We start from the raw sequence: 16,370 nt of genomic DNA on the forward strand, positions 1-16,370 counted from the left end.
CCCCCCCCCCCCCGCTCCCCCTGCACAGTCCCCTGTGGGGAGGCACTCTGCGCCCCTCCACCCGGGGCTGAGGCCTGCCCAGTGCTTCCCGCCGCCCGAGGGCCTGGCCTGCGGGTCGCAGCTGCCTTTCCACAGGACAGAGCCATCCCCGTCCTCCCTGGACGCCTCCTTTCTCCAGGAGAGCTGTGCCTGTGAGGTGACGGGTGTGTTCCCGCCGAGGGGGTGCCGGGCTCAAGTAGTTTTTGACTACTTTTCTGCCTTATCAGCTTTTTAACGTTTTCAGTGTGCATGTTGCCAAAGCATTACGTTCAAAGTGAAAATTAGTATTTAAGATTGTAAGAAGAGCTTGCATAAAGTCACTAAATGCTACTTTGTGTCTATAGAAAGAATGGAGGGAAGACAGAAATGGAGAATTCAAAAGGAAAGTTGCCCGCTGTGTAAGAAAAAGCCAAGAGACTGCTTTTGAGTGACATTTATTCAACAGCTGTGACTTCACTTACTTCAGGGTAAGTTCATTGCAAAATCCCACTTGGTTACAAATGGCGTCTACATTGTTGGAAATTGTGTGATTTGGGAATTTGAATTGCCTGTTCTCATTGGCTTTGTCTTGTAGCGGGAGAGTCCTGTGGTCTGTCATTTGTCAGCAGAGACTGTGTGGCCCCTGGCGGCCCCCTGTGTCCTAGGTGCTCTGTGTCAGCTCTTTCTTTCTTTTCGCTGGCGGTGACGTGGCCACGTACGTGCTGCGGTGTCCTGTCCTGACCACTGCTGGGCACTGAGGCTTCTGTATGTTAAAGGATCACTGAGATGTTCATTTCTTAATTTTTTTTTACAGAGAAAGCAGATTTTGTAATAAACTGCCAAGACCATTAAACATCTACTTTCCCTGTTTTAATCAGCCTGTGTCTCCCCGGTCGTCCGGCTGGGGCCAGGAGGGAGAGCGTGTTGTGTGCCGCCTGTCCGTAGGCTTACGCCCCTCCAGGGCCGGTCCCCAGTGTAGACAATTGACCAGATGTGTGACATTCACGTTAAGTGGTTTCTTTTTTAATTAAATGTTGGGGTGATAAAGTTGTTTTTGAAATGTGGCCTGGAAAGAGTAGCCCTTCTTGGAACACCCCACCTATTTTAAGACTGTGTCGGAACCTCTTACGCTTCCCGCACCCATCTCCTGCCCCAGCCTCTCTCCGGCTCCCGGTTCCTGTTTACCGTGGCCTTTCTTCGTCATTTCGTCGTTTTGCGATCGCGGACAGCGTAGTGTCTGACTGTGCACCGTGTACGCGGAGTCACAACGTGCACATTCTTCCCGGGCTCCTTTTGAAATTGGTCCGTGTTGGGGGTAGTCAGATTCCTTGGTTTTTTTCTCTGCTGTGTGGGCGCTCGCGAGGTAAGGGACCCGTCTGCTCTGTCTGCTTGTTGCCGTTGTGTTGTCGTTTGGGGAGATGGTGCCCATTCGTTTGTTTCGCGTTGTTTGCCGTCACAGAGAGCCAGGCGCACGCCCGCACTGGGAGCCTCTCGTGGGGTGCGCTTGCCGAGTGGCAGGTGTGTGCACATCACTTTGACTAGAGAATGCCAGGTTGTCTCCAAAATGCTGGACCTGTGTATACTCCTTTGGCAACGGAGAGGATTCCGTTCACCCCGTATCCGCACCAGCATTTGATCTTCCCGGCCTCTGTGAGGCGCTCCATCTGGAAGGGTGCGGAGCGAGCCCTTGCTCTGGTGCGTGTGGTCAGTGCAGCTGAGGATCGTTACGTGGGCCGTTCCTGTTCTCTGGGCTGTTCTTCTAGTAGGTTCTTGATTTGTATTCTGGTCAGTTCAGTTTCTTCATGGTATCTGGTTGAACGGATACTCCTAATCTTAATGCAGTTGGATTAGAGCTTTCCTATGGATTTTACTTTGTGTGTTCTGGTTTCTTGTATGTGTTGCTATGTTTCTGACCTTTTTGGGTTCTGTTGGTTGGCTCGTATTATCCCTGAACAAGCATCACATTGTCTTAATTTTTATTTATTACTTTTACAATGAAGTATATTAAACGCAAAGGTGCAAATCAGAAGTGAGGCCAGATCTACCCACCACTTGTTCTGTTCCATGTTTGGTAATCCCTCGTTTTTGAAAAGACTCCTGTCTTTCAGATCTCCTTGTAATAACCTGAAATGCTGACAAGCAGCCTTACTTCTTTCTCTTACCACCAGGAACAGCAGTGAACTTGCAGTCTTCAAATTATTTGTTTTCCGCCAGTTTGCTTGTTCCATCTTGCTTGTGTTTTGTTAATGATCTTGTCCTAATTTCTTTACGGTCGCTCCTGATCTCTCCTATCTACCCGGTGGCCCTACTTTCCTCCTGTTCGGCCTTTGATTCCCCGCCTTAAATCAAGTTCTCGTTCAGGGCCCGCTGTCTCGGTCTGCCAGGATCGGGCGTCTTGCCCGCCCGCCTGCTGCCTGCCCGCCCTTCCTGCGTGTCCCCGCGTGTCCGTCTTCGGCTCCGCTCGTTGATTGGTGCTTCTGTGGGTGTGATGACATCTTAGGGATCGCTCACCCACACCGTTTCTCAGTCACAGAAAAGCTGGACGACGAAGAATTGCAGACACTGAAGCCTAAGCGTACGCATGATTTCATCTCATAAACAGTTCTTCATAAATGTAAGAAACGACCAAGAATTTTATTATATTTACCTTGATAGTATATTGCAAATTAGTTAATAAATATTAATGAAGTGTCACAAATTTCCTAAGGGGATTATATATTCTTTGCTGGTGGAATTAGAGTTAATTTATAGTGGATTATAACACACACGTGTTTAAAGTATACTTACCAAGACCGAAGTTCATTCATCAAGAAGATGGAGGGAGAAAATAATGTTGAATCAAGATATGTCACTGTATCGAATAGGTTGGTTGAAAACCAGTATGAAATACTGTGATCGGTGACACTAAACTGACGGCCTAGAAGTGAAGAGTAAGGGGCAGTAATTGAAATCTTGACCAACACAGGTTGGCACTGTTCACACAGACACGACAACACACCCTTGTTAAATGTCGCAGGTCCTCGGGGTGTGTTCCCGCAGGCTGTGCTGCCTCTGCGCTGCTGCAGAGGCCACGCAGCTGGAGTCCTTGATGGAGCGAGTGGGGACGGGGGTGGTGGGGGAGAGAGAATCCCAAGCAGCCTCCGCGCTGACCAGGGGCTCGATCCCACAAACGGTGAGATGATGGTCTGAGCTGAAATCAAGAGTCGGACTCTGACTGAGCCTCCCAGGTGCCCTGATAGACCAGAATCTTAATAAAATTAATACACTAATTTTATGAACAATGAATTGTAGTTACTATTCCTAACTTCTTACCTTACTATTTAGGCTCAGGCTTTTGTGTAAAAAATTACAGTCCTTGAAGTGCGTGTCTTTCATTGATAAGGACGATTTGCATTCTGTTGTCACCGTGAGGCTCCTCGGGGGGACCCGGTGGCTGAGCTGTGGGCAGAGACGGACACTGTCAGGAAACCCCGACTAATGTGTCGTTAACACAGACCTGCCAGACCAGCGTTTGAGTGGCCGGCCCGGGCGCCGTCTTTTAGCGGTTCCTAGGCGCCTCCCTCTGTGCCCCCGTGGTGTCTGCTCTCAGGTCCTGCCCGCGCTCATGCAGCAGGTGCTCGAGGACGATGGGAGCGAGCCGGGCTCCGCGCCCGGGGTCTGTCTGAACGTGTCTCCTGCTCGCTTTGCCGCGTCCTGCGACGAGTTCCGTCCCAGCCCCTCGGAAGCCTGGCGGTGCGTCACCGATGAGTGTTTTGTCACCCCCGCGTCGCCTGCAGTGCCTGCCGTCGGACGGAATCCAGTCATCTACTTGGATTACGCACACGAATAGTGACATCATTTGAGAATCGGATTTTTAAAAATCACATCAAACTCCATGACTTCACTAACGTCTTCCACAGCGGGTGTGTGTCGCGCCTGCAGCCACCGAGGTGCAGGGCCTGGTGCGCTGCCGCAGGCTGTGCCTGCGTGATGGCCCGGAGCCCTCCCATCGCACCGTCTGACGTGTGAGGCCAGGCCGCAGGGGCCAGGCTCCCCTGTCGCTCACGCTCTCCTCACAGCGGCTGTTTCGCGGGGTGTCCGCATGCACTTCCTGCACCTCCTCAGTGGCTCTAGTCATTTCATAGGATGTCGATGTGAAATGAAACTCATTGTAAGTACTTGAAAAGTGCACGTTCTAGGGGCTTCTGGGCGGCTCACTCGGTTGAGCGTCCGACTTCGGCTCAGGTCATGATCTCACGGTTTGTGGGTTCCAGCCCCGCGTCGGGCTCTGTGCTGACAGCTCACAGCCTGGAGCTGCTTCAGATTCTGTGTTTTCCTTCCTCTCTCTGTCTCTCTGCCCCTCCCCTGCTCATGCTCTGTCTCTCTCTCAAAAATAAACAGTAAAAAACAAAAGTATACATTCTATTTAGGTTAAACAAAAATAGATTTAAAATTATTTTAAGATATCTACCTCCAAATCCATGACTTGTGTTTTCTAAAACTGGAAATGTTATTGTCCAAGAACTTGATCCAGACTTTATCTCACTTCTTAAAAAATGATGGCAAAACACATGTACGTTTGCCCTGTTACCAGTTTTTACACGGGTTTCAGTGTCCCCGTGTGTGCACCGCTGCACGGCAGACCGTCTAGGACTTCCTCGTCCTGCGTCGCTGGAGGCCCCCGCTCCCTGAAGGAGACTCCGGTCCCCCACCCGCCCCCGGTCCTGGCGGCCACCGTTGGCTTTGCGTGTCCAAGAGTTTGGTGTGGTGCCCTCCTGTTAATTGGAATCACGGAGTACTTGTCTCTTTTCCTTGGTGGTTACACCTTGTCCGCTGCCTGGCTGCCAGGTCAGATGTGCGACAGGTGGGAGAGAGGAGGTGGGAGACGCGAGTCCTCCCCGCCCGCAGATGAGTGGCACGGCCTCGTTCTGCACACCAGACAGGAAGACTCTCCCCGCTTGTTCTCTGCTGGGGCTGCTGTAGCTCTCTATCGCTCTGTTACAAATGGCCCAAAGTTTTGTGGCGTCAAACAACATGTATGATCTCTTCGCTTCTAGAGGCCAGGGATCAGAGTGTGACTTAGCCGGGCCCTCTGGCTCTGGGTCCCTCACAGGGCTGCAGGGAAGGTGCTGGCGTGGCGCTGCGCACACCCAGAGGCTCACCCGTGGGCAGCGTTCTGTTCCTCGTTGCCTGTCGGATGGAGCCCCCCCTCAGGTCTCGGCCACAAGGACCTCTCGGCCGGTCTCCACGCACTGAGGCAGTGGCTTCATCGGAGGAAATGAGCGAGGGCAGGGGTCGGTGAGCTGGTCCCCTCTCCTGGGAGTTACCTGCATCCAGGGTGGGATGGACTAAGGCCTCTGTCCCACCTGTGTGCCCCGCCCCCCCGTTAGTTCATTCTCCTCCTTTTTTTTTTTTTTTTTTTTATGNACTGAGCCCCAGGTGCCCCTGTTCATTTCTCCTTCTGCTTAATCCTGTTTCTTTCACTCTTGTGTTGGGAAGTACTTCCTAGTAAACCTTGTACAAATAAATTCCTGCCTCCGAACCCATTTCCTAGGGAACCTGACCCAAGACGCTAGGCGCTGGACAGCCCGGCTGCAGGTGAGCGTGCAAGGGGCCGGAGTCCTTTCTCACCAATAGGCGTATGTGTGGCTCCGTAAATGATGCATTCTGTCTCCCCCACTGCTTACTTGAGACCACATCTGGAGTAAGTGATCACCCCAAGCGGACCACATCCTTGGTGGGTTTCATACGCAGGTCATTGAAGGATTAGCCCCCATATCTCACCCAGGACTTCTTAAAATTAAGGCTTCTGCCATGGGGAGCCATTCTGATCTCCTGGGTTGCAGTGTGATGGCTCAATCTGCGAAGAGGCTGCTTCAGCACACTGTTGCATGGTTGCACACTGCTCCAGCGCACTCTGGTTGCACGCGGTCTGCAGTGTGACCTTGTTAACTGTGGTGGGGGGAGGCCAGGCCATCTCCATAAGTCTGAAAACAGAAGGTAGAAGCTTGAGGAAGAAAACCATTATAGAACAAAATAAAGGAGGATAACAAGGTAGAGAAGGGTTTATTAGCTACAAAAAAAATAATAAACATGAGCAGAAAGCAAGCTAACTGTGCAAGTGAAACATATCTGAATTTGTAATCAGAAATACTCAGCTCCAGGGAGATAACATCTCATTGATCAGGTTGTCAGAAATCAAAGCGTCCGAGAGACCCACATGTTGGTAAGGATGTGGGGACACGGTGTACTTTGAATGCTGGCATGAGTGAGGTGTCAGCCCTGGGGAGCAAGCTGCTAATACCTGGTCAGGCTGGAGAGCGTCTGGGGCGTGCACAGGGAGGCGGGCGCTGGCCGCACCGGGCGTGATTCTAACAGGCTGTCAGCAAGGACTGATCAGTTGTGATTGATGCAGCAACTGAATGTGCAGTATAGACACGTGGTTAGATCTCAGAGACGGTCTCGAGTAGGAAAAGCAATTTGCAAAAAAAAGACAAAAGCAGTATCATCGAGTGCGATGCTGCTCCTGTGAGTCAGGGCAGCCGCTTTCCTCGCGCCCCCACAGCTCGTGGTAGAGGGAGAGCTTCGTTAGAGCAGGGACGTGAACTACAGCAAAATTCCCAGCATTCTCAGTGGTGGTCACTTTGGCTGGGAGACCACGGTCCCTGCCTTTCCCCTTCACTGACTGTCTCTAAGCCCGTTAGGCTCGTCTTCTGACCTCCCGGCAGTGAAATAAACTGATGATGCTGGGGGTGGCTTCTCAGCGACATCCGCAGACTTAGTGTGGTTTTGGTTCTTGATCTCTGTTTTGTTTGACACCGTCGATCGTCCCTCTTGAAGGGTCTTCCGTCCTGGCCCAGGCGTGCCATGGCTCTGTCTCCATCCCCCCTCGGCCTGCCTGCAGCCTGCCTGCCTCTCTGTCGGGGCCTTCTTCCCTCCTCGCTCCTGTCCCCAACTCAGGGACAAAGCAGGCATGACAGAACCGGAACGCAGAAGCCTCTCTCTGTAAGGAAAAGTAACTCCCTTTCCGGTGGTGGCCGCCAGCTCTGTTCCCAGAGGTGACCACTGACAGCTTACTCTTCAGAAGTCCGACGGCCCCCACCCGGCGTGTGCACACAGGTCATGTGTCTGCGCGACACAAGCATACGCGTGGTGTACGCTCTGTACTTTTTACAAAGTACATGGTTGTCTTTTGATATTTTGCTAGTTCAACGTGATTGATGTCTATCAATGTGATAATATAGATTACCTTTCTTTTTAACAGTTGCTTATCAGGGATTAAGATTAGTATCTGGAAATGAGAGATAACACCAAGAACAGGTGTCCCTGAGCTCATTTCCGTCCTTGTTCTTGAATACTCTTGAGTTTCCTGACATTTACAAAGGTGCCGTTCTCTGGGGAGAGAACGGGGTAAATGCAGAGCACCATCGACGCGTTATCCTGTTCATCTAGCCAGGCAGACGCACGACTGACGTTGACTGTGGAGGACAGAGGTTGGCGTAGGGCTCCTGCTGAGATCGGAGGTCTCCAGGGTAGAGACGAGGTGGGGGAGGGGGAGGGCAGAAGGCAAAAACAGAAGCCCCAAGGCTGGTTGGTCTCAGGAGGAGAGCCAGGTGGTGGGCGGTGCTGCACCCTAGAAAGGAAAGGGGTGGGGACGGTCATCAGTGCCACAGCCTGAGAAGAAAGTGCCCTGGTGAGGGATGCTGCCGTCTAGCAGGACGCTGGGTGGCCGCGGGAGAAAGACGCCCGCGGCATCAGGGCGTCTGTGTGAATGGCAGCGGGAAACTTCCTGGCACAGGCCATTTGCCTCATGGTCTGCTTTCAGCGAAGAGTGGTTGAGATTATTGAACGTTTATTCCTGAGCAAGGCATCTTTTTATTGCTGTCCTTAGCATCACAAGTGTTTGTTGTTTGGGAGCACACTTGTCTGATTTGTATTTTTTAGACTTTTTAAGAAATGATTTTTAAAATTTATTTAGAGGGAGGAGGGAGAGAATGAGAGCACATATGTGCTTGCAGGGGGAAGGGGCAGAGAGAGAAAGAGAGAGAATCCAAAGCAGGCTGCGCACCATCAGCACAGAGTCCAACTTGGGGCTTGAATGCACAAACCATGAGATCTTGAACTGAAATTAAGAATCAGATGCTCAACCAACTGAGCCACCCAGGGGCCCTGATTTGATTCTCATTTTAAAATAAATAGAATGAGATAGTTATGTCCTTTGGAGGTGAACTGTCTCCAGATTTGTAGGTTAAAAATTGGGAATAATACTGAGTTTTGAGATAAAAAATAGATACTTAAGTTATTTCATAAAGACATACAATTGATACAATTTCAGCTAATATAAAAACGTGATAAGCAGATACAGTTTGAGCTGAAAATGGAATTTGCTTATGGAAATGGCCCCGTCTGTTTCAAGCACCATCAGGGAGACTTGCTTCTCGTCTGTTTTTCTAGAAAGAAGGCTAGCAGACTTGCTTTTCTGTGCTGAGGCTTTTTGTCTCCTCAGAATACGTTTTATTCGTGGGGGGAAAATAGAATCTTCTGTTTGTGCTGAAGAAGGCAGTGCTGTTTAAAGCTGGGCCCTCGCTTGGGAATGACTAGATTGCCTGATTTTAGGTGTTCGCTGACGTGGAGCAGTCAGTCCCCCATGGAGTCTTTTTCTTTTTAAAACCTTACACCGAAACCGTTTTTTAAAGGCTGCTTTGTGGCGCTGAAATTTCCTGTTCACGTCCTAGGGGAAGATGACTGAATCTCTGAACCCAGGTCTCCTTCAGCTCTGAGAGATTCACTGGCCTGGGAGTGATTTGGGTGTGGTGTGGTGTGGTCTTCGGAAAAACATTCGGATAACATCACCTAACAATTCTAATACCTGTTCTGTAACCATGAGTCTTGGTTTCAGTGATGTCTTTAGATTTTCCAGTAAAACACGTGTGCACGTTTGTGTATCTGTGTGCAGGGGCGGAGCTCGGCGCTGGGGGGGAGGACGCACCCATTTCGGGAGCGGCCTGGGGGAGGTGGTGTTGGTTAGGGCCGCTGGTGGGCCGACAGCGGAGCTTTGGTGCCTTTGAGTTTGGGTGATTTGGTTGATAAATTCACTTGGGGCTTTAGAAGACACATGTCCAGTGTGACTGAAGTACATCTGGCTTCTCCGTTAGGAGCTTAAAATGACACCCCTTGAATTTCCAGTCCTCTTCCCTTCAGGCTCTTTGTGCCCAGCACTGTGCTCGCCCCTGAGCACGTGACCTGATCCAGGAAGAATAAGTCTTCTCCCTGATCCCTTCCCTTGCTCGCCCGTGTCCTCAGAGCACACCTTGAATCTGCTGCTTTGCCAAGTCTCGGAGCAGGAAACCCTGCCCCTTACGAACTGTGTGACCTTGTCTCACTTTTCTCTGTAACATAGGGGAAACTCCTTCATGTGGTGATGACGAACATTGCATGAGATGTACGCTTGTAATTGTAAACTCGCCTGGCACGTACGTGCTGGGTGGGATGGTTGTTTATAATTAGATGAGATTCTTTTAGGCTCACGGAGGGCACGGGTGACAGAGGCAGAGTAACAGGAACCGGCAGCTTCACACACTAAATGGGCTTGGATGGCACCTGTAGTGCTGGATAAAACACAGCAAGTTGAGAAGGGTGGAAATCCGCAGATGTTTCTCTGAATATTCTTAAGTATTTATTAATTTCCAACTCACTTGGCTTGTAGGTGGTTCTTGTGTTTGACTGCAGATATAATTAATATAAGTTGAAAGACATTTGAGGTATTGAAAAAACTCTAAATCAGGGAAGTACAATACAGGTTTCTGCGCTGATGGGAATATTCTGTATCTGTTCTGTCGTCCAGTATGGTCGTCACCAGCCGTATTCAGCACTTGAACTAGATTTTCAGTTTCATTTACTGTCATTTAAACTTGAAGTAAAATGGCCCCATGTGGCTACCATGTTGGATGAGCACAAAAGCGAGGTTAAAATGAAGAATTTGTTTCCAAAGAAATAGAATACAAATAATTTCTAATCAGTTAATTCCTTTGTAATTTGTAAATTCATTCTGTGATGCTCTCTGTTTTGTTGTAGGGTCTCCAACTGAGAAACACGGCACTGTTTTTCCTGCACTCTACCCACCTGTTGCTGGACTTCTGTCGTAACAAGTTGGCAGACACTGGCTGGAAGTGGGCTGCAATAGAACATGCCAGTATCAGTGCTGACACAAGAGCCTAACAAGTGCCAACTTACAGATGATTACGCATTTTGAATTCTAATGAACTGTTTTAACCTTCAGGAAGAATTGTAAAGACGTGTACATAGCACAACATGACCTGGATAATATATATACTATTCATGTACGTCCACAGATACACCTTGTACCAAATAATGCTTTCTTGTAGTAGAATAAGAATCGTGTAAATTCTAAAAGATTTTAGCAGGTTTTCTTTCCCTATTCATTGTTTCTTATCAGTTTCAAAAGACTCCTTAAAGCATGTCAGATGGAAAACAATTAGGATTACAAGTTTCCATTTAATTTCCTTTAAACCATTGAGGCTTCATTAAACTCTTTTCACTTACTAAACTTTTGTATCTTCTTTGTTTTGACACACTCCCCTTTGCTTTTATCTCTTCTGTCAGCCAGAAAGTTTTCAAATCGTTTAGTTCCAATACTGAAATACTTAATAAGCAACTACTTGATTTTTAACGATGACGTCCGAGGAGCGGTCATCACCAGGTGCTTTGTCCTTTTGTACTCTAGTCGTACCATCTCTTGGATTGGATGTAGCAATAACCTGTTTTGGCTGTTGAGCTCTTGAACTCAGTCATTATCCCTGAGAACTAAGAAGAGTCGGTTCCGAATTCAACTTACTGACATTTGCCCCAAACAGCGCAGAATTCTGGTTTGGTGTTGCTTCTGCCCTCCAGTTCCCTGCCGTTAAGGTCGGACGGATTACGGTGTGCACGGCGCAGGCTTTCTGCTTCACTTGCGGGTTTTTGATGACAGACGCTGTTGACCCCGTCTCCCCCTTCTCCTGAAGCCCTTCGTATTTCTTTGCCTCTATTCTTCTATACTGCAGATTTTTCTCACTTATTGTACAAAGAAATTGTGATGTATATTTTCATGTAATTTGATTTTGGAATTCTGTCACCTTATGTAGTGAGTTCTTCCAAAATACAGTTTTTTTCCAATAATTGTCAAGTCGTTGGCTTTTATTGCATTGAATGAAGGTTATCATACTGACTGCCAGAGAAATGCAGTTTAGAAAAATCTCAGGTTGATTCCTTATGCAAACAGACTTATACTTGAAAATCCCATGGCCATGGCAGTGTATATATTGGGCTCTATCTAGGTTCTTATGTGGATCTCAAAGCACTACAGGGGTGTGAATGCTTTGCTATTTGACATATAGATTCTGTCACTGACATAGCGCATTTGGATTTTATTAATGTTTGAGCATAAACATATTTCATATCATGTTTTCTAAAACCGCTTCAGGAAATGATGAAGTGAACGTGTGCAGGGTTAACGGCAGGCCCAGGCTCCTCTGTCTTGGGTGTGAGGTTGGGATTGGGAAGTAGTAGTTGGCCTGTAAGAGACAGAACTCGAGACGGTACCAGATGGGACACGATTCTGTGAGAATCGGTGCGTCTCTGCTCTGCGGGGCTTGGAGAAATGCTTTGGCAGAGAGCGAAGAGATCCCTACAAGTAGCCCCGTCCTCTGTGGACTCTGCATGTCCTTTTTGAAGAAGTAAAATGGTTGAGGATGTAGGCACGGTAGAGAGTGAGTTTTCTAAATACCTGTCTGTTCCCCACTCTGAAGCATTATAAAATCCCATACATGTGTGATTACCGAAGGTGAAACTGGTTTGATTTGATTCATTGCAGTCGATTTTCTTCAAGAATTTCATTTGGGACTCCCCTCCCCCCCAACTCTAAAACTTGTTGCCCCGGAGGGCTGGTCGTGCACACGCTCCTGGCATCTGAGTGCGGTCCCTCTTACTCTTACATCTGAAAACTGCTCACATGGTGGCTGCTTGTGGCAGAATGGAGTCTGAACTTTGCTCTCCCGTTGCTGTGATTCTGCTAGTGATCTGTCAAGTTAAAACCTGGCACTTGACTCTTCAGGGAGCAGCAAGTGACCCAGAAACTCAGGGACAACTCTTACTGAACTTTAAGTGCCACTTTAATGCCGGTACCTTGAGTGACCATGTGTGTTTTGGGGCTAGACCCCGGGGAGCCCAAGCGGGAGCCAGGAACGAGGGCCCCTCCCTTCCTGCTCTTTTCCACCAACCGCCCTGGCGTGTTGCATGTGGACACACAGGCCTCGGGAGGTGGTGTGACCTCTTCTCTGCCAGGGGCGTCACCTGTGCCTTTCCCCGTGTTCATCTGACAGTGTGAACTTAGCGCCTCCATGTTTGATATTAAACCACTCTCAGGTGACACTGATCCAGGTGGCTTCTGTCCCACCAGTGCCTCATCACCAGTGTGAGGTGAGTCCTCTCTGCTCCAGGAAAAGGATTTTTCTCCCTAACTCTGTGCCAGCTGCCAACAACATCTACACAGTCTTGTGGGTTTTAGAACTGTCGGCTGTTTCCTAAATTGATTGCAAGTTCTTGTAAAGGCTTAGAGATTTCAGTCTGCTCATAACGGGACGGATGGTCTCGGTGGCTTTCTGGCCTCTTTCTGTGAGTTTAAAATTCACACGAGATCGGTTCCCTTGTCATTACAAGGCACTCTCTCTCTCTGAGGGTATTCCACTCGTTCTGTGACCGCTTGGGTGTCATGGTATCTTCATTGGCCTTCATTCTCAGTTGTGAAATTTTATTTCCTGTGCTCACTCACCCTCTACAAATCTGCACATTTGGGGTCGTGGTGCCTGTGTATCTATATTTGCCCGTCTGGTCTCTAGTTGGTGGAATTGCCTTCTTTGTACTGCCACTTCTCAGCATCTCTGAAATCTGACGTAATGTTGCTTCATTCCAGTTTTTTGGTTTTTTTAGTTCTGTAATTTGTTGATTGTATTTAACTATGTGAGTTCTGTTGTGATGTTTGCTGTACTGTAAAGCACCTCCATTGTGTGGCGGATGCTCTGTAAACCAATAAATGATCACTTAGAGGCTGTATCACGAGCTATTTTGGTTTTAGGTGCAGGTCTCAAAAGCAAGTTGTGGGATTCTTTCTAAACAGCACATGATACCAAAAGGTTCACAGGGGAATCTTGATAGAGGGCTTTTAAAACCTAAGGTAAAGAAGGAAACAGAGGGTGGGCAGTTGATTTCTGACCCGATACAATGGTCTTAACATTTCCAGTACGGGGCCAAGCACCATCCTCCACCAGCCAGGTGCCTGCTGACTTAGGGCCTTGGATGAAACGAGCATGTGTTAAAAGCATGTTTTGGGGGGACTCTGTCTTTAGCCTGAACCGGCTCTACCATACACATAAGCTAGAAGGTGGAGAGCCCAGACCCGAGGGTGGACTGGAAGAGCCCACGGGCACCACCTCAAGCACCACCTTCCCTCCTCTACACAGACGGACAAATGCGGCCCAAGTACCACGGGCCTCACTTAGTACCTTAGTGGTGAAAGACCCAAGATGGAGCACTCCCCGCCCCCCCGCCCCCTTAAAAAGGTGTCAGTGTCGCCCTCACGTGGAGTTTACATGGATTTACAGTGTGAGGTAGGGTTGGTGGTGATAAATGCTGCAGGGGTCTGTCAAGGCCTCTTCCTTGCAAACTGAGAAGAGAACAAGAAGCCAGATCTGTTAATGAGAGCGGAGTTAAAAACCAGAAGAAAATCCTCCTTGGGAGCAGTTTGGGGAAGGTTGGCGGTCATTTTCAGGATTTAATTTTCCTGATAAAAAATTTTTCTGGAGGACTACATGCCCCAACAGAATCCAGTTTGCAGAGCAAATTATTTCCAGGATAAACTATTTTGGGTTGCTCCATTTCAGATGCGTGTAACATGACTGCCAAGGTAGGGTTAACGCTTTATTTATTTATTTTTTTTTCTTGTCTCCTTCTGTCTGCATGCCCCACTGAGCTATAGTGAAATGACTGAAAGAACTCTGAATCCTGTTCACACAGCTGGAATAAATCAAAGGAGAAGGAAAAAGCTTTCACAAAAGGCACCAGACACAGCCTAAACCTAGGAGCTGCTCCTAGGCAAGATCCTTGACATTTTCCCCTTCCCGGCCGGATCTGTTCGGAGGAAGCATAATAGCGCTCCGTGTCTGCAGCACCGCGCGTATTCCCAAGGAGCACCAGAAACCATATTCCCATTTACTGAGCTTCACTTCACGGCGGGCTTGTGTAAGGCGTATTCTTACGAGGTTCTCCAGAGTAGGGGTTTCTCGAGAGGAAACGGGTTCAGAGCAATGTGTTGAGACCGTAGAGCAAGTAGGTTGCCCAGTGAGGATTCAGTTCTGTGACCTTGCTTATGTACTAGGTGCTGCTCCCCTACCTCAACGGTTCTTCCCAAGGTCCCCCAGGGAGCTCACATGTTGAGGCCGGTACTTGAACCCAAGTCACTGGACCACCAGTCTGGTGGTTTCCTCCCTCCCCCTTTGTACCAACCAGTACCTAGCACTGCTTCCCCAGGAAGAGCCTGTTCCCTTGCGCCATAGACAGTCTGCGTTTACCCTCCATGCAGCCCGTGTTCCCCGTCCCGGACAGCTCCACGCGGAGTTCCTCTTCATCTGAGCAAAACCTGAGCCACGTCTAAAATGACCTTGTGAGGGGCGCCTGGGTGGCTTAGTCGGTTGAGCGTCCGACTTTCGCTTAGGTCATGATCTCGCGGTTCGTGGGTTTGAGCCCCGCGTCGGGCTCTGTGCTGACTGCCAGCTCGGAGCCTGGAGCCTGTTTCAGTCTGTGACTCCCTCTCTCTCTGACCCTCCCCTGCTCACGCTGTCTCTCTCTCTCTCTCCTAGAAATAAATTAAAAAAAAAAAAACATTTAAAAAAAAAATTTACAAAATAAAAAAATAAAAAATAAAATGACCTTGTGAGCTGCCCTGAAGCCTGTCGGGTGTCGGAGTTTAGTTCGATGCTTTGTTTCACAGGCTCTGTTAAAGCCTCCCTGTAGCTTCGGGGTTTCCAGCCAGTAGGAATCCCCTTGGAAGACAAGGGCCCAGAGATCAGGTCAGAGATCGGGTCCTGCTCCAGGCATGCCTAGGAGGAGAGCTCTCACTTCTGAGAGAGGGCTCGGCCAGGGTGGGCCATGATGACGAGCCAGTCAAGCCCTTGGGTCGATTAGGCCCCTTAGGGGAGTTTTCATTTGACTGCGGCCATCTAGTCCGAGCAAGCTGGAAGGGCACGGATTTGTTTATTCCTGCGTGTGTGCTGCTCTCTCTGGTCTCCACCGTGTTCTCGGGGGATCGTGACCCTCCAGGTGTCCCGTCCCCCTGTGGAAACCGCTGTAGGGCCTCAGACGGCAGCTGGCAGGGACTTGCCGTCCTCAGCACGAGCTGCGGAGCCCAGTGTGAACCCCGTCCTCTTGACTGAGTAGCTCACGGCGGGAACAGCTCCTCAAACACACCGAGCGCCTGCTGCATGTCACACGCCAGGCTGGTGCCGGTGGGACAAAGGTACGTGGTCTGATGCAAAAGCACGCATCGGCTACGGCCGACTTCCCGAGCTCTGTTAGGTCATCTGTAGGAGACTCTCAAACGGAGGAGGCTGCTTGTGGCCAAAGCAGACGGGCCTGGCAGGCCACACTCATGACCCCAGCGGCTGGCCGTGTGGCACCTCTAAACCACCGCGGACAAACTAGGAGGGTTTGAGCCAGGGCAGCTCCAGCAGCCTGGCAAGTACGCCCCTGCCTGCCCCCGCTGGACACCATCCCCCTGCGCTAACCGCTTCCCCTTCCTTACCCACCCGTCCCCGTCGGCCGGAGCTCCACCATCGTCCTCGAAACCCGAGCCCGCGGCCCTGGTTTCCAGGATGCAAACTCCAGGTTCCCGCGCTGCCCAGATGCTCGCCCTCGGCAGCACCCAAGTCTCCACCTTCGCAGGCTCCCCCTCTGCTGTTCTGACTCCTCGGCCTCTTCTCAGGCCCCTTCTGGCGCCCACGCCTCTCCCGTGGCTCTTGGCCCCGGGTCACCACTGCCCCTGCAGTCCTGATGCTTCTAGAACGTGACTCTCCTTTGAGTGAAGATCTCTTCGCAAGGTTCTCCTGCTGTTTGCAGACATGAGCCCGCAGGCCTCTCCTGTGCCGTCGGTCATCCCAACACCGAGCTGGGCGTCCCTGGGCTCCCGCGCTGTGTGGGCCCCGGCGCCTCCCAACACAGGCGCTCCTCTGCCACGCCGACGACAGGGCCCACACGGGTCCTCCACACGACGGAGGCCCGGGTTTCATGACCCGCGACACCCGGCCCGACGCGGCCCTCGCGAG

At 50.1% G+C, this 16,370-nt stretch overlaps 1 protein-coding gene across 3 annotated transcripts in view; it reads left to right on the forward strand.

Annotated features, from left to right (window-relative positions):
• Positions 1-13,107, forward strand: part of UBE2G1 (ubiquitin conjugating enzyme E2 G1) — a 75,960-nt gene extending 62,853 nt beyond the window's left edge. For 2 of the 3 annotated variants that reach the window (XM_077746577.1, XM_077746576.1), the window contains exons 5-6: positions 384-506; positions 10,072-13,107. In XM_077746577.1, coding sequence (XP_077602703.1) covers positions 384-470 — 87 coding nt within the window. In that variant the 3' untranslated portion in view covers positions 471-506; positions 10,072-13,107. Of the gene's footprint in view, positions 1-383; positions 507-2,379; positions 2,633-10,071 lie in introns of all 3 variants that reach the window. The other variant, XR_013330835.1, reaches the window with a different exon arrangement.
• Positions 13,108-16,370: the final 3,263 nt, after the last annotated feature.

The sequence above is a fragment of the Crocuta crocuta genome, unplaced genomic scaffold, assembly GCF_008692635.1.
Source record: "Crocuta crocuta isolate KB4526 unplaced genomic scaffold, BGI_CrCroc_1.0 scaffold139, whole genome shotgun sequence".
NCBI classification, from domain to species: domain Eukaryota; kingdom Metazoa; phylum Chordata; class Mammalia; order Carnivora; family Hyaenidae; genus Crocuta; species Crocuta crocuta.